Source organism: Apium graveolens, chromosome 11, assembly GCF_009905375.1.
Source record: "Apium graveolens cultivar Ventura chromosome 11, ASM990537v1, whole genome shotgun sequence".
NCBI classification, from domain to species: domain Eukaryota; kingdom Viridiplantae; phylum Streptophyta; class Magnoliopsida; order Apiales; family Apiaceae; genus Apium; species Apium graveolens.
This window is the reverse complement of record NC_133657.1, coordinates 116,291,869-116,313,402: the sequence shown is the minus strand read 5'-3', so window position 1 is coordinate 116,313,402 and position 21,534 is coordinate 116,291,869. Positions and strand designations below refer to the sequence as shown.

The window sequence follows — 21,534 nt, the reverse complement described above, 5'->3', positions numbered from 1 at the left end:
ATTTGCTTGTGGAGCTAGAGCACAAGGCATATTGGGATATGAAGAAATTGAACCTTCATATAGATGCAGCTGCTATGAAAAGGATGCTTCAATTGAATGAACTCGATGAGTTTCGACTTCAAGCATATGAGAACAACAAAATATACAAGAAGAAAGTCAAGAGGTGGCCCGTTAGGGGTCTAGTGCTCAAATCATTTGTGTCGGGCAACAAGTTCTTTTGTTTAACTCTCGTCTCCGTCTTCTTCCTGGAAAATTGAAGTCGAGGTGGTCAGGGTCGTTTATTATCAAAACCGTGTTTCCACATGGAGCGGTGGAAAATTTTGAGAATGATCAAGGCCAAGCATTCAAGGTGAATGGGCATCGGTTGAAGCATTACTATGGAAATACAGTAAACCGTGAGGTGGTTAGTGTCATTCTATGTCCACTTCATCTCGAAATTCTACGTCAAGCTAGTGACATAAACCAAGCGCTTCTTGGGAGGCAACTCAAGTTTGTTGTACATTAGTAGGAAGAAAAGAAGATAGAAGGAAGAAAAAAGCAGATGAAAAGACAAAAAAATAAAAAATAAATAAAAAAAATAGGATGTTTTTTCCAGAAGCACGGCACACCCGCGCTGGGAAGCGGGGCGGCCACGCTGGTTAGCAGATATACGGTGCGCCCGCACTGCCTGGCGGAGCGGGCGTGCTGGAGCCTTGGAGCCAGAAAAAAAGAAGAAAAAAATAGAAAATTTGAATAACACAAGGAAAGTTTACCACATCAGTTTCAATCCCTCATACCCGATTTTTAAGCCCTCAAATCGACCCATTATCTCCACTAATCCCATATTCATAACCCATTTCTCTTCTAATTCAATTTCTCAATCCTTATATATACATACACTTATACACAATCATCCCCATCATACTTTACATATTCTCTCTAACTCTAACTCTCTAAACACTTATCTTTTTTCAATTTATTCAAATCCAATGGCACCAAAGAGAGCGAGGACTCAAGTTAGCAAAAGCACTACCGATTCTTCGAGTGTTGGGGGTACAAGGCCTAGGTTTTCTACTTCGGAGGCTGAAGCGGAGTATACGAGGTTGTTGACGATGTAGATAGCGAAGGCGAGGGGTTTTCTGCCATCAGGTAAGGATGGTAAGATGCTTGAGATGATTTTAGAGATGGGTTGGGTTTTTTTGTGAGGCACCTGTTGTTGTGCCTATGAGTGTTGTTCGCGAGTTCTATGTGAACGCGAAGGCGGATAAAAATGGGTTTACGGTGGTAAAGGGGTTGACGGTGGATTACAGTCCTGATGCTATTCGTTGGGTTATTAACCAGCCCGAGAGACAGCCGGCTCAGGAGGATTGGGTGACTAAGATCGGGGAGGATTTTGACTTGGACTTGATTGTTACTATGCTATGTGTCCCAAACACTCACTGGAAGTTCAAGAGGGGTTCGAACAAATATGCCACTTTCCATGCCTCATGCATGAACAGGCTCGCTCGTGCATGGAATTCTTTGATTTGTGTGAACATCATGCCTTCTTCACATGTGCACGATGTTACTGTGGATCATGCAAAGTTGTTGTGGGGGATTTTACAGGGGGATTATTTGGATCTCGGTTCAATTATTTATCAGGGTATTCTGAGGTTTCTGCGTGGGAGCACTACGAGGTCTATTCCGTATATTTCGATTATGATGAAGCTTTGTGTGACGGTGGGAGTTTATTGGCCTGCACACGAGCAACTTCAGTTACCGAGTGCCCGTATTGACAGTTCAACAATTGTAGTGATGCAGGAGTGGTTTGGTGAAAAGGCTGATGAGAAGGGATTTGGTTACACCTATGATCATTTGTCGGGTGGCCAACCAGCTGATCAAACATATGCTGGTGGTTCTTCTCAGGCACGCAGAGCGGCATGGGGACATCAGATGGATGAGGTCGGTTCTTCACAACAGCAGCAGTAGCAGTAGCCGGAGGTAGAGGACAGTGCTGGTTCGTGTTCGACACAGTATAGGCGCTTGACGAGGTAGATGGATGCGATGTATGACATTCATAGTCGGTTTGCACAGGATCTTACCCAGGTGTTGGGGACAGCTTTTAGAGCCACAGGGATAGACATTCAATGGCCAGTTTTTGGTAAGGATTATGTGTACCCGCCTCCTGACACTCCACCCGGAGAGGGTGATGACCATCCTGATTCCGAGTAGGTATGCCTTTATTCCTTACTATTACCTTCACTGAGGACAATGAAAGTTTTAAGTTTGGGGATGGTAGTTAAGGAATATGTTTGAGTAAGTCCATATACATGCATATTCATGATAGTTTAGCTCATATAGTTGCATATTTGTCATATAGTTTTTTTTGTTTTTTTTATTTTGCATATTTATTTTGCATGTTAATATGTTGCATATAGTTGCATGAGCATTTTATCATGATCCCTAAGGTTACTATTCCGATTGATTTGTGATGTTGATGCGAGTGTAGTGATGTTGTATAGAGGAATGTTAAGTCCTAAAGAATTGATTTGCATGCTAGAAACAAGAAAATAAATTCACCAAGCCTTATAGGTTTCTTGCGTGCTAGATCATAGTTTATTTATTTGTTGAGGTTAATCACTTATTTATGTCTAGAATTTATGATATTCTCTTAGTGACGAAATAACATGGATTTTTAAAAATTGGAGAAAAGCTTTGGATTTCATTACTAGTTGTTGTGGCTAGGTGTGAAATGGCTAGTAGACGGCTCATAGTTATATGAGTAGTCTAGGGTTGAGCGAGATGGAGCGAAACGCACTCGTTCAGAAATTGTTGAAAAGAAATGGAAAAAAGCAAGAAAAAAAAAGGAAAAAATAGGCAGCCTTTACAGTGAGCGATTGTGTTGAGATGTCGACAATAGTGCATCATGCTCCAGTCAATCCCACTTATGGAATGCCGATTTACTCAGAACCTGGAGGGAATAGGCAGCCTTTTCCACCTCGATCCCACCCTTAGGATGACCTTAATTATATTAGAGGTCTGCATCCGCAGACTGATGAAAGAGATGTGTCGGGACCTTATACCACTGAGGATAGCGGAGAATCGACTGATGAAGACGCCTGCCACGGGAGGAGTGGGAGGGATAAAGAGCCCATTGGAGGAAAAAACCAGAAATTCGTTGGGACTAGGAAGCCTGAGTTTCAGGATGGTCAAGTACTATCGGCTCACACTCTTGAGGAGAGGATACGCGCCCATGAGGCAGAAATCTTAAAGTCGAGGAAGGATATGGAAAGGAGCAAGGCAAGGTAACCAGCGAGAACCACCCGAGGAACCCTTGCAAGGAGGACTGTCCCTCGAGGAAATCTGTTTGAGTTACTCCCCCTCGGGGACCCGGATGATCCAACCCCGCCTTTTACGGCAGAAATCATGAATGCCCATATCACAAGAAAGTTCAAGATGCCAACTATAAAGGCCTATGATGTAACTGGAGATCCGGAAAATCATGTTAGGATATTCTCTAATGCACTATTGTTGCAACCCGTCAATGATGCAATCAAGTGTCGGGCTTTCCCTCAAACCCTGTCGGGAATGGCTCAAAGGTTGTACAGCCATCTGACGCCCAATTCCATTGGGTCTTTTAGGGATCTAAGTCAGGCTTTTATAAAACAGTTCATTAGTGGGAAGGTGCACGAAAAAAGCTCAGTTTCCCTCATGAGCATTGTGCAAGGAATAAAAGAATCCCTTAGAGATTACCTGAACCGTTTCACCAAAGACGCCTTAGAGGTTCCTAATCTTGATAATAAGGTAAAAATGATAACTTTGCAACAAGGAACCAAGGATGAATTTTTAAAGATATCATTGGCTAATAATTAGAAATAGCCCGGTGAAGAGAGTCCTTGTAGATAATGGGGCATCTGTAGACATCTTACTCTATGATAATTACATAAGAATGTGATATAACGACTCTCAATTGACCTCGACTGATATACCGATATATGGTTTTGCTGGAGTCGAGTGCCCGGTTGAAGGAATAATTAAGTTGCCTATGACTATAGGTCAAGAACCAAGACAAGCAACACATATGTTGGACTTTGTAGTGGTAAAGGCTGGAACAACTTACAATACAATCATGGGAAGAATGGGTTTATATGTTTTTAAAGCATTCCCCTCTTCCTACCATTCAGTGATGAAGTTTCCCACCCAAAATGGGATTGGAGAAGAAAGAGGAGATCAAAAGATGGCAAGGAGTTGTTATGTAGCCTCCCTTAGGGTTGATGAAGTTGGGGGGCAAGTTTTGCCTATTGAAGACCTGGATATTCGCGAGAATGATGAGAAACATGAAAGGACAACATAAGACCTACTCCTGATCCCTTTGTCTCCCGAGGACCCTGAAAAGGTGACCTTTATAGGAGCATCATTGGAGGAATCCATGAGAGGGAGGTTAGTGAAGTTTTTGAAAGAGAATAGTGATGTGTTTGCATGGTTGGCAGCTGATATGTCTGGCATAGACCCGGAACTAATCACCCATAAGCTAAACGTAGATCCTAATCGGAAGACTATGAAGTAAAAAAAAGGAGTTTTGCCCCTAAAAGACAGGAAGCAATCAAAAAAGAATTGGAAAAGCTCTTAGAGGCCGGTTTTATTAAGGAAATATAATTCCCAGAATGGTTGGCAAACCCTATAATGGTGAAGAAGGCTAATGGAAAATGGAGAATGTGTGTAGATTTCACAGATCTGAATGATGTATGCCCAAAAGATTATTTTCCTCTTCCAAGGATAGACACAGTGATAGATGCGATTGGGGGCAAAAAATGTTGAGTTTCATGGATGGGTTAAGCAGATACAATCAGATTAAGATGCATAAGGACGACATCCCCAAGGTATCCTTTATCACTGACTTTGGTATTTTTTGTTATCTTGTTATGGCATTTGGTCTCAAGAATGCAGGAGCCACTTACCAAAGGTTAGTGAACTAAATATTTAGAGATCTTATTAGAAAGACTATGGAAGTCTATGTGGATGACATGTTGGTCAAAAGTCTCGAAAAGGCAAATCATATATCCCATTTGAGGGAAGCTTTTGAGGTCTTCAGAAATCAAAAAATGATGTTGAATTCTACCAGGTGTGCTTTCATGGTAGGATCTGGAAATTTTCTAGGGTTGATGGTCTCAAATAGAGGAATTGAGGCTAATCCTGACAAAATAAAGTTATCCTGGATATGGAACCGCCATGTTCCATAAAGGAAGTCCAGAAACTCACTGGAAGAGTTGCGGCTCTAGGACGATTCATCTCCAAATCTGGGGACAAATGTTTGCCCTTCTTCAAGGCTTTAAAGAAAGTAAAAGATTTTGTTTGGACTAATGAAAGTCAGGGGGAATTTGAGAGTTTGAAGCAATATATGGTACAGGTACCGCTGTTAGCCAAACTGGTTCTCAATGAAATTTGGTACTTGTACTTGGCTATTTCAGAAAGTGCCTTGAGCGCGGTGTTGGTGAAAGAGGAATTTAAAGTCCATAATCACATATACTATTTAAGCACGATCATGCATGAAGCTGAGTTGAACTACTCGACTATTGAAAAGTTTGCTTTAACTTTCGTTATGGCCTCAAAGAAGCTACGTCCTTACTTCCGAGCTCATAAAATTGAGGTATTGACCAACCAGCCTCTGAGAAATATCATACATAGTCCCAAAGCTAGTGGGAGGCTAATTAAATGGGCCATTGAGTTGGGTGAATTCGATATTAAGTATAAGCCGTGAACAGTGATAAAAGCTCAGGTGTTGACTGACTTCGTGGTTGAATGTACCATCCTCAACCAAGAAGTTCGGGGGCAGGAAGATACTATGTCTCAATACATGGGAGGAAAAGATGGAGAACGGATTAAGGAAAAGAGTTCTGGATTCTCTATTTTGATGGGGCATCAAAAACAAATTCAAGTAGAGCTGGGCTAGTTTTGCAAAGTCCCCATAGTTTTCTGATTGAATATGCTATGAAATTGGATTTCCCGACTAAAAATAATAAAGCTGAATATGAAGCCTTGATAGCTGGGTTTGGCCTGGCAGGAACGTTGTGGGTTAAGAACATGAAAGTTTGTGGAGATTCACAACTTGTAATATCCCAAGTCAAGGGGGAGTTCGAAGCAAGAGACGAAACTATGGCAAAGTATGTACACCTGGTGAGAGCTGTGATGACTCTGTTCGACGAATGCCATGTCGAACACATCCCATGGGAGGAAAATTCTAAGGCAAATGCGCTATCTAAGTTTTCCTCCTCAGAGATATAAAAGAGTTCGGGGAGTGTATACTTCCGCATTTTGAAAACACGAAGCATTAATGTCAAGCTAGTTGCCCCCATAGGGCTCGGAGGGTCATGGATAGAACCTATTAAGGCTCATTTACAAATCGGATGGCTTCCTAATGATGCTTTGGAACAAGAAAGTTATATGTATGAGTTTTAAGGTATTCTTTGATTGATGGAATTCTCTATAAGAGATCTTTTGTAATTCCTTATTTAAGATGTCTCAGACTGGACGAGGCTAGGCTTGCTTTAGAGGAAGTACATGAGGGTATATGCGACCAACACTTGGGGGGCAAGGCCTTAGCCCATAAAATTACCCGCTTAGGTTTGTATTGGCCAAAAATGATGGATGATGCCAAGGAATACGTGAAGAGGTGTGATCATTGTCAGAAACATGCCCCTGTAGTAAGGAAGCCTCCTGAAATGCTTACTTTTATAAATTCCCCAATCCCGTTCGTTATGTGGGGAATGGATATCCTTGGACCTTTTACAATGGCTACTACTCAAAGGAAGTGCCCAATTATAGCAACCGATTACTTTACTAAGTGGATTGAAGCTAAACCATTAGCTAAAATCACAACCAAGCAGGTTGCACAATTCTTGTGGGAAAATGTCATGTGCAAATATGGAATTCCCCGTATCTTGGTCACTGATAATTGAACACAGTTCAACAATGAAGAGTTCAGAAAGTATTACGAGAAGAATGAGATCGAGTTGTGGTTTACCTCCGTAGCTCATCCGCAAGCTAATGGGCAAGCGGAAGTGGCAAATCGTATAATTCTAGATGGGTTGAAAAAGAGATTGAGAAATCCATGAATAATTGGGTGGATGAAATACTCCCGATACTTTGGGCCTACATGACAACATGTAGAGTCACAACATGGGCGACCCTCTTTATGTTAGCATACGGGGCAGAAGCAGTTGTTCCAGTTGAAATATCTCATTCATCACCAAGGATTCAAGAGTACAATGATGAAGACAATAAGGAAGGTCAAAGATTGGCCTTAGATTTGATAGACGAAGTGTGGAATGAAGCACATGCTATGATTGTAGAGAATCAAATGAAAGCCTCTTTCTACTATAACCTAAGGGTGAAAGAAAGATTCTTCAAACAAGGGGACTTGGTCTTAAGGAAAGTGGAGGCTTCTGGAGTAGGGCAGAAAGGGAAGCTCGCTCCAAGCTGGGAAGGACCGTACAAAGTTAAGAGTGCTCAAGAAAGAGGATCCTACAAATTAGAGATTATGGATGGTTTTGAAATACCAAGGACTTGGCCCGCACAGAACTTGAAAACCTACTATGTGTAAGATGGATGAACAAGATTCCTGCTTGTCAAAATGGCAAGTAAGTTGAAAAGTACCTTGAAGCTTTGCTTGCTTAGGATTTCATGTTTTAGTTTTATAAGACTATTATTTCGAGTTCTAGCTCTACAAAGACTTATGTAAGGGATGAATTCCAAGAGTTTATAATTTATATTGCTTCCGTAACTTATCTTAGAACTGTTTGGTTGATCCTATTTTCGAAATGTGTGGTTCAGTTTGCTTATCTATTTTTTTAAGTAGAAGTACGAAGAAATATAAGGGAAAGCTACGAAAAGGCAAGTAAACTATCTAACTCCCATAAAATAGGACAAGTACTTAGAAAATATAGTAAAAATGGGGAACTTGTTCCTAAGATATATGACCATGAAACATAAAATATTTCTCCATGCGTTTGGGGGAAGCTGGCATGGGTTTACTTGAACATCTACTAAAAAGACGGGGGATGAACTCATGAAATGGGAACCTTAGACCCGCAGATAGGGCTCCTCGATAAATAAAAATGGTATCCCCTCACAGTTACAAGCCCTATCCCCGGAGGCGGCCGGAGTAATTCTAAGATTAGGGGGAGTTTATACGTGCTATTAAGACCTTCTATACTACCATCAAGTTCATGAAATGTATTACCGTGATTTTAAGAGTCTAGATCGGAAAGGGAGGGATATTCATCCCCCTAGAATTTATCATGTCTATGAGGGAAGTATAAGGAGATTGGATATAAATAGTGGTGCCTCTTTTAGATGAGTTCATCTTTGCCAAACAAGCAAGATCACGATCAACCATTAAAATTCTTGGGATGAAAGCTTGAAATGCAGAAAAAGGAGGAAGAAGGTAGACCAATGATGGAACTGCGGCTGAGGGACTCACCAGAAATCGCCTTTCTTAGAGAGAAACTAGAGAGATTTTGAGAGGTTTTGAGAGTGAGAAGTGAAATGAGAATTCTCACTTCTCACACACTTATATAGCCAAAATTTTATAATGTGAATCAATTAAAAGCCCATAAAGGCAAGGCTCAATCAAGGAAAGCCCACTAGAAAAGATGTTTCTGAGACAATCTAGAAGGTAAAAAAGAATCTGAAAGGTCAAAAGTCGACCAGAAATTCGGCTAAAAAAGAGTTACCTTGTTCGAGTTTTCATTCGTTAGAGTGGTAGAAAAGAACTTAAGTCGATCAGAGTCCTGATCGATGATGAAGGGAACCTTGATCGAATTTTCATTCGATTAGAGGGGTAGAAAATCATTTAAGTCGATCAGAGTCATGATCGATGACGAAAGAATTCTGATCGAATCTTTATTAGATTAGAGTGGATAAAACTTGCTTAGTTCAATCAGAGTCCTGATCAAAATCGATCAGGAATCCTGATCAACAATGGAAAAATCCTGATCGAATTTTCCCTTGACCAAAAGATTAAAATTGACCAAAGATGAGTCAGAATCCTGATCGAAATCGATCAGAGATCATGATCGATGAAAGGAGAATCCTGGTCGAATTTTACTTCGACCAGAAGGGTGGAATTTAGCAAAAGTCGACCAGAATCCTGATCGATATCGATCAGGATTCCTAGTCGAAATCCCTATCGCCTAGAGTGATAGAATTGGAGATAAGTCGACCAGGATCCTGGTTGATTTCGATCAGGAATCCAGGTCAATCCAGCCTGAATCCTGGTCGATTTTATTTATGGAAATAGCTAAAAATTCCCAAAAATTCTGGAAATTTACAAAATAAGTTTTGACAAAATATTCCTTGACAAAATACCTGAGGGTAAATAAAAAATCACGGAAAACTAAGGAAGCCCCGATAACTATCATGAAGCCTTGATAAAGGCGAACATCGTTATGAATGTGTTGGTCTCTCCACACTTCACGTTAAAAATGATACTCTGTAAGGGACTAAATGAGCTTAACTTCAACAAAATCCAATACGATTTCCCAGAAGTTGGGGTGCAAATGATAGAGGATAAAATAAACCTTAATTGCATCATTAATGTTACAGTAATTACATCTAGGACTGCAAGGCCCATTAAAGAAGGTCATATGTATGACATTTAGACCAAGAAGGTTAACATGTTGATCAAGCCCAAGAAGGTTAACACACGGATCAGGCCTGATGGAACAAACAAGGCCCAATAGCCCTGAATATTTATTATTTTCGTAATTAGTAAATATGGGAAAAATTAGCTATTGAGGAAAGTCCTAATAAAGGTATGAAACCTTGTAGATTAGCCTCCAAGAGGTCTCATAGGATAAGGAACAGATTCCTACTTCTTAGGACTTCACAATCCATTCTAATTCTGAGACTTGCCCACCAAGTCTCCTAAATCTAATATAATTTAAGGTGTTCCACACTTATATAAAGGGTCTCATCCCCACCAAATAGAACTACATTTTGGCTTGATTCTCTAATACACAGAGATACATAGGCATCTTTTAAAGGCAGAATTAAGCTTCAAAACACGGGAGCAGCCATTGAAGGCCTTGAGCTCCCGAACCCTAGTAATAAACACAACAATTATTATAACCTAGTTTTTATCCATAACAGTTACTTATTTTAAAATTTTCCAAACGAACACACTTAGTAAATTAGTTATACTAATTTTAAATTTGTCACACAAAAATGAAATACATAAAAAATTGTGCATACCAAAAATACCAGAATGAGGGACTTGCACTAGATTTGGATTTAAAACAGGCTCATGACCGTGGACTTCATTCACCTCAATCACTGGTACATGCTCATTAGGTGGTCTAATGAGGGCCACAGGCTTATCAACTAAATACGTAAACAAAATAAATTATGTTAAATCATTTTGACACATTTAGCTTTAACATTAACTTAAAGTTAATTTTTGAACTAAACTAATTATTAAACACTACTCGGAGTAATTGCATGCCCATGCAGCAGGGTGGTCTAAAGGATGATTATTGGGGAAATTAAAAAAATTAGTTGTACACTGTTTATATTAGCAATATCACAAAAATACAAAAAAGATAGTGCATTTAAAAAATCCTTCTCCAAATATTAAAATTGTGTTTAACTGATCTAAGTGATTTCGAAGAGGAATACCTTCCTACATTCGTAGACTAAACAGACGTTGCTTTAAAAGCAACTGATTTGTTAAAGACTTTTTCATGCAGAGACTTTCAAGTTTCAATCATAAACCAGACGTTGTATTTTTCTCCGCGATTTTAGTCTTAATATCATCAACAAGGCACAATAGAACTGTTGAGCGCGCCTTTTCTTTGAAACTGGCCATCTCAGCACTTCCAGAAGCATCTGATTTCGTGTCCATCGGCGCCCAGAGCCCCTATTGTTTTAACAAGGAACGCATCTTGATTTGCCATAAACTATTTATAATTTAAAAAAAAATGGAAACAGATATATAACTTTATTTATTATATATTTAGAATAAAATTTAGAATTGATTTCTAAAAAATCATTATTTAATATTGATATTTTGAATCGGTTATATACTAGTATACTAAAAGAATTATGTGAGTTGTAATATTCGGGATATCGCATGTAATTAGTTTATCAATAAATGAATATGATATGATTATTATGTGATTTCTAGAGAATAATATGTTGATTGATATTATATTTAGATGTTTATATGTGATAAAATGTGAGTATGTTATTTATTATGTCTAGAATAAAATATAGATAAGTGTGGTATTTTTCTGGTAATTTTTGGAGTGTTATATGATTTTATATTAATTATTAATTATTTTCTGAGTAATTACAAAATTATTTTATAAAGCCAGGAATCGTCCAGCCTCAACCGCTTTTACATTTTTACAACCCGAAACTCATCTGAAAACTCCTTCGTAATCTAATCTTGTAATTCCGGACATTTTGTGTTTTGACTTTTTCGATCCGGATTACGGTTTGATCCGTGCGCGGCCCGGCGCAATATTTTCGATACGATAAATATTTTATATCAACAAAACCCGTATTCTCAAAAGACGGGATAATATTACGTTATTTCCATATAAAGTATTTTATAAGAAGCCCGGTTTGGATAATTATCCAATACGGGTATCAAAACAGATCATTTTTGCAGTTACTTAGTGACTAAGTAACTAATTTATCGATCCAATACGAAACAATATTCCATAAATATATATAGCCCTTTTATTAGTTCATTTTATTCGTGTAAAATCCTGTGAAATACAGAGAAAACTTTAACTAAACGATACGTTCTTGAAAATCAAACGCACAAACGAAGGCGTTATCGAACTCCGATTTGGGCATGCTATATATAAAATCAAAGCTCTCGAAAATGCCTTTATGAATCAACCATCCATTCTTGTGCAGGAATAAAGGTATTTTTCTTATTTAATTATTTTATTTTGAATTAATTATAGATTAAATTATGAAAAATTGTTCTTGATGTTGTTGATATGATTTGATGCTTGAATCATGTAGATAATATTTTTCTGGTCATTTTGGTATATTATACATCGAATTTGAAGTTCAATAACAGATAGAAAAGGGTGTTTGATTCTCGGAAATAAATTAGGGTTCTTGATATGAATGTTCTAAATTGAAAATTGGGTTTTTATGGGTTAATGCTATTGTTTAAAATTGATGTTACCACGTTATAGATCGTTGAACAACGGTTCGATTGGTATATATAAGATTAACAAATGATAGACAGAGGAGCCTCGCCGGAAAAATAAGCACGGCGGCGTCGGAGTTTTTGGGATAGATTTTGTTGAAGATTCCGTGATCGGTTGGACAAATTGATTGCAGAACTAAACTATGGGTGATTAGTAGTATATTACCTGTTAAAATCGTGGATTCCTGGGTTGATTTTAGGCCGCCAGAAAAGCTCCATGGCGGCGGCCATGGAGTTCCGGTCGTCGGGGACGACGACAGGGCTGAAAAACTTCAGTTTGGCCCCTGAAGTTGTCCCTGATTTGCAAAAATATTATTCCAGTTTTAATATTTTTCAAACTTAGGATTTATGCTTTGAAAATTTATAAAACCGGATTTCTGTTTTGTTTATTTTCGAAAATTATATATTTTTATAATTAATTTCAGAAATTATTTTAATTATTTTAAAATTCCAAAAATTTATATTTTTAATTCTGAAAATTATTTTTAATTCTAAAATAAATCTGAATTAATTAATTAATTAATTTTAGTTCATAATTAATTATTTAATTAGTCAATGAATTTAAATATTTAATGACTAATTAATTTAATTAGTTATTAATTAATTTTAATTGATTATTTAATTAGATTTAATTATTTATTTTTGATTTAAAGAATTTGAAAAATAGTTTAAAGCTTTAAAATATTATTTTAATTTATTTTCAAGGCTCAATAATTTTTATAAAATCATTTTAAAGTCAGATTCAGGTGTTCGAACTCTATTATTTAATTATAAAATGATTCGGAGACCCGTTTTAATCCCGAAAAATGTTCAAAAATTCGTATTAAATACCTGGAAAATCATTTTAACCCCTGATCTTCTTTGAAAAATTATTTTGATCGAATGTCCTATATAATATGTGCTACATGCTATGTGACTGATGTGTTATATGCCTATGTGATCATTGTTTGACTGTTTTAGTCATAACTTTCGATCCGTAAATCGGATTTGGGTAACACGAAGGGTAGATAAAAGTTTATGATTTCTATGTGATGATTAGAATAATATGAGATTTGGTATTGATAGATACTTATGATGCCTAGAAGAGTAAGCGAGGCATAGAAAAGAAAGCTAGTGATCAGTAAGTAGAGCTGAAGTGTAGAAAAAGAAAACAAGTGATCAATGAATAGAAGTAAGGCATAGAAAAAGAAGGAAAGTGATTGAAAAGTAAAACTGTTAGATGAGTACAAGTAAAGTTGTAAAATCATCTGTGACAAGGGAAGTACTTCTGAACCTTCTTCAAGATATATTGCAAATATTTTTAAACTTTCTCATAATATGTTGCTAGTATTTAAAATAAATCATGTTTTATATTGCAAGCATTTTAAACTATTCAATCTTGAAACCTGATTCTTATTGATCTTGAGCCATAAGCTTTATTCTTCATAAACCATTGATTGTTGAATTCTCAGATACGAGCCAGACACATACGATACTACTCCACAAATACATATCTACCACATACTGATTTATGATATTGAATTGCTTGACATACCAACCCTTCTTCCTTGTTTAACAAAAGACCAATCCTTGGAACCCTTGAACCTTTGGTCTTCTACTTTCTTATTCTTTCCTTGATTAAAAGCCCATCTTTTTTTGAATTCCTTGTTATACCTTCATGGTATTGTAAATCACCCTATGCTTCAAGATAAATATTGTATATGATTCAGCTTATTGAATTACTTTGGTTATCATATTGAATTGTTTTAGAATTAGATGGTTTTATAAATATGGACCAGATTCGTGGTCGGACCAGATTCGTGATCATAATAGGCCAATGCGTGCTTGGGATCCAGTATATAGAGCAAAGCTGGGAGCCTTGCTCGGGGTTAGTGCGTGACTGATCAGCAGCCTAACCTTGATTTTTAAAATGAAAATTGAATATCCAATTATAATCATTGCTTATTCAGAAACTTGATTCTTCTGAATCATTTCAATTGGTTATTATTCAACCTCGATTATTGCTAATATGACTTGTTGAGCTAGTTAGCTCACTCTTGCAAACCTTTTTATATTTTCAACAATTGAAAAGGAAATTGTTGGTAACGAGGATTCCCAGTCCAGTGTACGAGCTAGGATTCTTGGTTAAGTTGGATCGAGCTAGCAGGAGCTTTATATTGTAGATGAGTTATGCAACATTGTAAGAACGATATTATTATTAGTTGTAAGTTGAACTAGTTGGGATTTGGTACGATGAAATAAAAGGTAAGGTGTTGGCTTGTTTTTATACTTTAACATGTTGCGATCCGTGATTGCGTAAAGAAGGGTCTGTTAGGTCACACACACTGTTGAAGGGGGTTGAATACAGTGTATACTACAATCAAATCGAATTAAGAACACAAGTATGAAACACAGAATAATCTTATTAATGAAACAGTATTACAATGGAACCGTTCTCTCTCAGTGATGAACAAATATCACGAGAGCTGCTAGGGTTACAATGAATAATATTCTCGATTAAGATAACACATATAGTGTAAACCCTATGCTATGTTTATATAGACACACAGTTATAAGATAATCTTCTAATTGATATCGAATATAAGTCTGCATCCTAAAATATATCAATTAGTTATCTTTTCTTCCTAGTATTCTATTATTCATAGAATTCTTCTCCATGCATATCTCTTCTTATTTTAGTCTTGATCTTCTTTCCTTTCAATCAGCCGCCTTCCTTATCTGAATGTCTTCTTAAGTCCTGATATTTTCTCCCGATAAATATTTTCTGATATCTTAAGTTCTGATAACTTAAGTTCTGATATCTTAAGTTCTGACTGCAGTATAAATACTGATTTTCAGTTAAGTCCTGATTTGTCCTGTTAGTTAAGATCTGAAAACTAAACACAAATCACTATTAGATATGACATCACAAATATATCTAACAATCTCCCCCAACTTTTAAATTAGCATAATATACAAGTTCAATAGATATTTGATGATGTCAAAAACATTAAGTACAAATGCATATAAGAATTTGACTAAATAACTACAACTCACAGTCCTTGTAGCTTTTACCATCCTTAAAGTCTGATATCAGCTTATACTTCAGAATTTAACAGTTGTAGTCCTTGACTTGGCTTCACTGTGTGATCTCTTTAATGTCAGGAGTTGTTCTGAGATAGTTCTTCAACAAAATTCTCTCAGCATATTCAAGTTCATTCTGCATCCTCCTTTTTACATCTTTAAGTTCAACTGTATCTTCACCTGTCTGAAAGATAGCAACCCTGAGATCATTTATTTTTGCTTTCCTTATCTCCTGATCCAGTCTAATGACATAGGCTTTATCAGACTCTAGATTGAATTCAAGTCCCTTAATACCAAGAAATGTAGTGATTTTGGCGGTATTAGGCTTCATCTCAACTATATCACCATTGTGAACTCTGTACTTAGGATAGTACGGTCTGTCAGACTTTACAGAGTATAATTTCTTCTGTCTTTCAATATTAGACCTTATGTATCTGGCAGCACCATCTGTTGATATGTTCTTCACTTGAAGTAGAAATAGCACATGTTGCAATTCTTCAAAGTACTTCAAACGAATAGCATCCTTTTTTATATGGAATACCCTCACATCTGTCATGAAATATAACATGATATCTTCTTTTAATACAGAGTGATAGACCATTTGTACAGACTACAGTTGATTCAATCTTTCAGGAGTTGTTCCCACTCCTGGTTTACTCAAAGAGGTTGGATCAGAGGTAGTATTATTTACTCTCTTTTCTTCAGAACTACCCAATCCTGATTTGTATATAGCTTCCTTTCCTCGAATAATTCTTGCTTCAAAACCACTTGATGTAGTCTTCAAAAGTTGAGTAGATTGTTGAGCTTTAGTAAACCCAGGTAGTAAAATTTTTGAAGGTTTAAAAATGAGCAATGTCAGAGGTTTCCTTTCCTCTATCTACTGATATCAAGACAACTTGAGCTCTGTCAGAGGTTGCTTGCTTCATTGTCATATCAGAATTTACTAAATCCTGATCTTGAACAACATGAGCTCTGTCAGAGGTTGTTTGAATATTCTTCTTCTTCTTCAAAATCAGACTAGTATCTTCATCATCCTTTACTTCCAAATCCATTATTGGCAGATAGATTTTTACAGAATCATCAACTTTAGCTTTGCCCTTGAATCTTGGATCTACCTCTACTTGTGATTTGGCTTTGGATTCAAATTTGGTTGTCTCAGAGTTTGTCTTCTCTTTAATCACAATGCCGTTAGGCTTTAGAGGTTTCTTTGCAGTAATAGAAGCTTTAGACTTGGATTTGACATTTTCTGCTTTAAGTCTGGCTTCTTCTTTCTTCAGACATTTAAAGTCCATTCCTGGATTGTCTTTGAGAAATAGTCTTTTAGAAATTTCTTTATCCAGCTTCTGTAACTTGGGGTCTTGATAGTAGACTGTTGTTTTCTTCCCCTTAAGCTTCAGTGTCTGCATAAACTTCTGTGATTCTTGACTCTCACCCTGTATCAGAACATCAGGCTTAGTCAGAACTTGCTTATCAGAACTTATTCTTCTATCAACAACAGAGCTTGATCTCTGTGTAGAAGTTCCTGCTTTCCTGGATGAAGAACACTACTACAAATTTTAACTTGCATAGCATTTATTTTTAAACTTGCATAGCGCTTTTAAGTGCTATGTAACCCAGTTCTATTCAAGAGAAAATAACTTACTATGTGCTATCCAAATTAATTATTTAAATAGCATTTTATGAAGTGTTATGTAAGCAAAGGTATCCCAAGTAAATTTATACTTGGATAGCACTTCCAAAACGTTATGCAATTGCAACATTTTTTTAAAAAAAATATTAATTTTGTAATATTTTAAAAATGGTACATATTTGTGGTTCTTTTAAAAAAATCAAATTAATTATTTCTCTACAATTATTTTACCTGTAATGTTCCTAGAAATGAATAATAAATATAATAATATATATTAACAATGCTGAACTAATTCACACAACAAAAACTAAAAAAATACATAAAAATATAGCTAACAAGGTACAAATACATATAAATCCTGAGTACCATAAAGTACAAAAAAATACTTTAAAATAAAAGTATAGCCGACAAAGTCATCTTAATACACAATGTACATAATAAAACTTCAATAGCAGCAACTAATTGCACTAAAACATAATTCCCTTGAGCAATTGGTTGTACAATTATCACGCACAATTTTCCTTTTCTCGAAGCCAACCATTTTATCATTCTCGAAGCCAACCATTTTATCATCCTTTAGGCAGTGAATGTAATCATCATGCAAATGTTTTTTCGTTCACAGAGCAACAATTTCATTTTTGGGTCATGAAGTAGTACTCAATCTTGTTCACTCAATCTTGTTCACGACGCTCTATCCGGAATACCAAGAATAGGTATCTACCATTAAAAATATACAGTCTGAGAAAACTTTCCTTCTAGAATGACATGAACTAATTATATTAGACATATCAGACATCTCTAAAGTACATAAATTTATCTTACGTGCAATTTCCACCTCTTAGCAAACTGTGCCAGATGATGAAAATTTGTTATTTTATATGCATTATATGGTATTTGTCATAACATTAGTATTACAAATATAAAGACTAAACAAGCATACCTTTGTCTTGGTTTCACACACCACATTCAGTTGTTGGAGCCTAAGAGATAGATTAGTAGTCACCTAATAGCCAGAGCACCATGGTAGCACAAGTACATCGCTGAATTTTCCAAACTCTACTTAATAGCGACATTGAAATGATCAACTTGAACACAACAGAGGAGGTGACTCATTCTCTGTAGCAGTAGTATGGATGAAAATGTAAGTTTAGAAATTTTAAAAATAGTAATTGCTATGCTTATGACTAATACGCGAGGTGTAAGTAAAATGATGAAGTGCTTGTCACATAAAAAATACTATAGACAATTAACTGCAAGACTGTGTATGTCTAACAGTAAATTTATGTAGAATTTGATTATGTAACTAGCCATAGTTACAGAAATCAACGAGCAGTATTATAAATTGTAGACAAGTTTATTTACATACATGTAAAATAGTGAAAGACTTGCAATGGAAAGAGAAAGAAGCAGCTAGGGATACTCACTCTAATGTAAAGTTGAAAGCTTATAATTATAAAGAAAAAGATAAAACTCTTATGCCAAGAAGCTAACCATGTATGTCTGCATAAAGATATAGCAGAGTCAGTAGTATTCTTCAGTTATTTCACATTTAGTGATCAAATTTCTTTTGGCCCTTGGTTATATGATAAAAGGGAAGTAATAGATTGAGGGCGTAAAGTTAAACATTCTAAGAAGTTAAAAATCAGCCTTGACCCAAGGTCTTTTTGGTACACATATTTATTTAAATTACAAACTGAAATGATAGCAACCAGATAAATTTGACATCACTCACATAGTAATTGAAACATCCGTATTCCATTTCTTCAAAAAAGATGGATGCCTTTTAGTTCAAATCATCCGATATTTCCAGTGTTATGCACCTCAGAGGTCTTCATTTTTATCCCAAATTCTTATATGTTTCTTCGTCAGAACTAGATGAAACACCACGATTGTCACCAAAAATAGATGTTAACCTCCATCTAGAGGCGTCTTCACTATTAAGACAATCAATATCCTCGACACTATGATCATCAGTAGCATGCTCCTAACATTCTTTCTATAATAACAGGCCATTAAACATGTTACAATCACTTAAAAAAGACAATATTGATGCCTTCATAAAAATAAAAATAGAGAAGTAGTACAAACACGTAAAACTACAAAGAATCATCTTTACATCATGAAATAGATATACCTTCCATTGTTAAAGTCGTTCTTTCTCCTCCCGTGCAATTTCTTTAGGAGTCTACGATGTTTAATGAGCACACATATCAAGAACCATTTACATTCACAAGTTTTTCATAAGAATCAGGCTTTTTCTGCAAGAAACAATGTAAAAGTTAATGGTCAAACCCAACCCGCATAAGAAACAATTTAATTTAAGCTTGCATGAGGTCCAACCCAGTTCATCTCATATAGGATTCGGTTACTTTTTCTAATATATTGAATTAATACCTGGGTACTAAACATCCTAATGATACCATTTCTCAGAAAACCCGATCACTCTTAAATAGGACTGGTAATCTTACATACGAGGGCTTTAATCTGCCACTAAGTTAATAGTTAAAACAGGGAGTCGGTCATTGTGACATGTAGGCTGCTCTTTGATGACCTAAATATTAGTGCTTGTGTTCTTTGTCCAGTAAATGAATTCTATAAAACTTGGTAATCCAAAAAATACAAATTTAAAAAGTAATTCTTGTGTTACATAACAAAGGTAATCCAAAAAATACAAATTTAAAACGTAATTCTTGTGTTACGTAACAAATACAAAGGCAGTCCCATGTTCGATAAAAGTAACACTAAAAAAGAAACTACTAGCACTACTTGCAAATTTAAATAGCAGGACACTAAAACTCTAGATATAAAATATGTTCACTAGCTTGATCTAATTAAATGTATTTGGAAATTGAATACCTCTGAGAAACATCTCTAGGTACAAGTTCTGATTTGAAATTGCAAACACCATTGTAGACTTGGGTTTGTCAATTGAACTTCCACGACCTCCTTCATCAGTATTGTATCATTCTAAACCTCTCGTATCATTCGTGTTTGGCCTTCAATAGTACAGGTCTCCACTCCACAGTTATTATACTTTCATTACAATTTCAAAATAATATTCAGAAAATTTATGTATGTTCTGGTCAAGTATAAGTTTAAAGTATATTTAAAAACAAAAAGGTGTTAATTAAATGGTTACCATTACGACAGAAAGTACTGGGAAAAAGTATGTCCATGTTTAGGTAGTCCACAAAGGTATTGGAAATTGCAAGGAACTCACAAAGTTCAAACCAAATAAACTTTCACAATACATATACAAAATAATAGGAATCTACCCTCAAGTAACCTAATAGTTCTGATAGCACTGTGCAGGTTTAGTTGAAAATAAAAAGAAAAATTTACAACCAAAAACAGAGTAAATTAGTAATTGGAAGTAGAGAAGAAAATAAACTCAAAAAGTTTGAATTACCTTAAATTATCTTTGACGAATCTGAACCAACAAAGTGAAGACATACCCAACCAAAAATCCTTAAACTCATTATCTTTAGAGAATAGGAACCAACAAAATGAAGACATACAAAAAAACCCTAAAACACTCAACAAGTTAGGAAGAACCCAATTAAGAACTCTAAAATTGAAAACCCACAAATCATATACTTACATACTGATTAAAAATTTGCTCGCTTTTTCGTTTTCAAGTCAGAGTGCTCCATAAAGATTCAGATGGCTCTTATTGCTCAAGAGAGACACCTTCAATTGCACACTCCAATCCTCCGCTCCAGACTGCTGCAGATCATCATAAATTTACCCCTATATATATTACCAGAGAATAATATAAATTTGTTAGAAGATTTTGTTAGAACCCTAAGCATTTGATGAATTTCTTGATACGATAAGGGTATGCAAAGGGGGAATTGCAAATGAAAGATAGAATAAAAGTCATATCCTATAAGAGACATTTACTAAGACAGCGCTTATAAAAAATGCTTTATTAGAGTTTTGTAAAAGAATAAAAAATAAAAAATATTACTTGTAATACAGATTCTTGCATAGCTTTTGTTCAAACGCTATTTAACCTACAACTTAGACAACGCTTACTTGAGAAACGTTATGTTACATCTTTTTATAATTATTTAATTTGTTTTTAATTTTTGTTTTGTATCTTGTATAGCGTTTTTATAGTAAATGTCATATAAGTAACCTTCTTACATAACACATGTAGGGTTATACAAGTAGTGTTTCTTCAGTACAAAAGTGTAGTAGTGGAACCTTTGTCTTGACCATGACCTCTACCCTTATCAGAGTTTCCCTGGTCATCATTATCATCATCCTTACCCTTCAGTAGTTGATCAATTTTGCATTTGGACTTAATCACTTTCTCCCCCTTTTTGGCATCATCTAGTAGAAGGAGAGAGACAAGCAATTCCACAGAGTTTTGGATTTCATTGAGTTGATCTTGTTGAGCAGCTTGATTCTTTAGAATATCAGATATTTGAGCTTGCTGCTTTTCTTGAGTCTTTTCTATGTACCCAATGCGGTCAAAGGTTGGCTTAAAAAATATGTTCTTTTCCAATTTGACATTCATGTCTTGCTGAATCAGTGTTTCTTGAATTTTGTTCACCTTGGCTTGAGTTATTGAGTGTTGACCTGGAAGGTGCATGTTACTCAATGCAGTAACTCTGAGCTGTGCTTTGAAGTCATCATTCACCAGCAT

The 21,534-nt window shown here is 35.9% G+C and overlaps 2 protein-coding genes and 1 long non-coding RNA gene across 12 annotated transcripts; 2 read left to right on the top strand and 1 right to left on the bottom strand.

Moving 5' to 3' along the window:
* The first annotated feature begins 3,384 nt into the window (after window positions 1–3,384).
* Window positions 3,385–3,831, top strand: LOC141695796 (uncharacterized). Its single transcript, XM_074500010.1, has one exon. The coding sequence runs from the start codon at window positions 3,385–3,387 to the stop codon at window positions 3,829–3,831; it is 447 nt and encodes a 148-aa protein (XP_074356111.1).
* A 3,280-nt stretch (window positions 3,832–7,111) lies between these two features.
* LOC141695795 (uncharacterized) lies at window positions 7,112–7,558 on the top strand. The gene has a single exon (XM_074500009.1). It carries the CDS (start codon window positions 7,112–7,114, stop codon window positions 7,556–7,558), a length of 447 nt encoding a protein of 148 aa, XP_074356110.1.
* Window positions 7,559–14,672: 7,114 nt separating this feature from the next.
* LOC141697204 (uncharacterized) lies at window positions 14,673–20,792 on the bottom strand. 10 transcript variants are annotated; one of them, XR_012564635.1, is made up of 6 exons: window positions 20,482–20,792; window positions 19,737–20,407; window positions 19,015–19,138; window positions 18,613–18,876; window positions 17,821–17,996; window positions 17,190–17,726 (listed from the first exon to the last, which is right to left on the bottom strand). It is a non-coding gene; the product is annotated as an uncharacterized LOC141697204 (long non-coding RNA). The 10 variants fall into 10 exon arrangements; XR_012564637.1 differs by having other exon boundaries at window positions 20,486–20,792; XR_012564632.1 differs by adding an exon at window positions 18,305–18,380 and having other exon boundaries at window positions 19,737–20,791.
* Window positions 20,793–21,534: the final 742 nt, after the last annotated feature.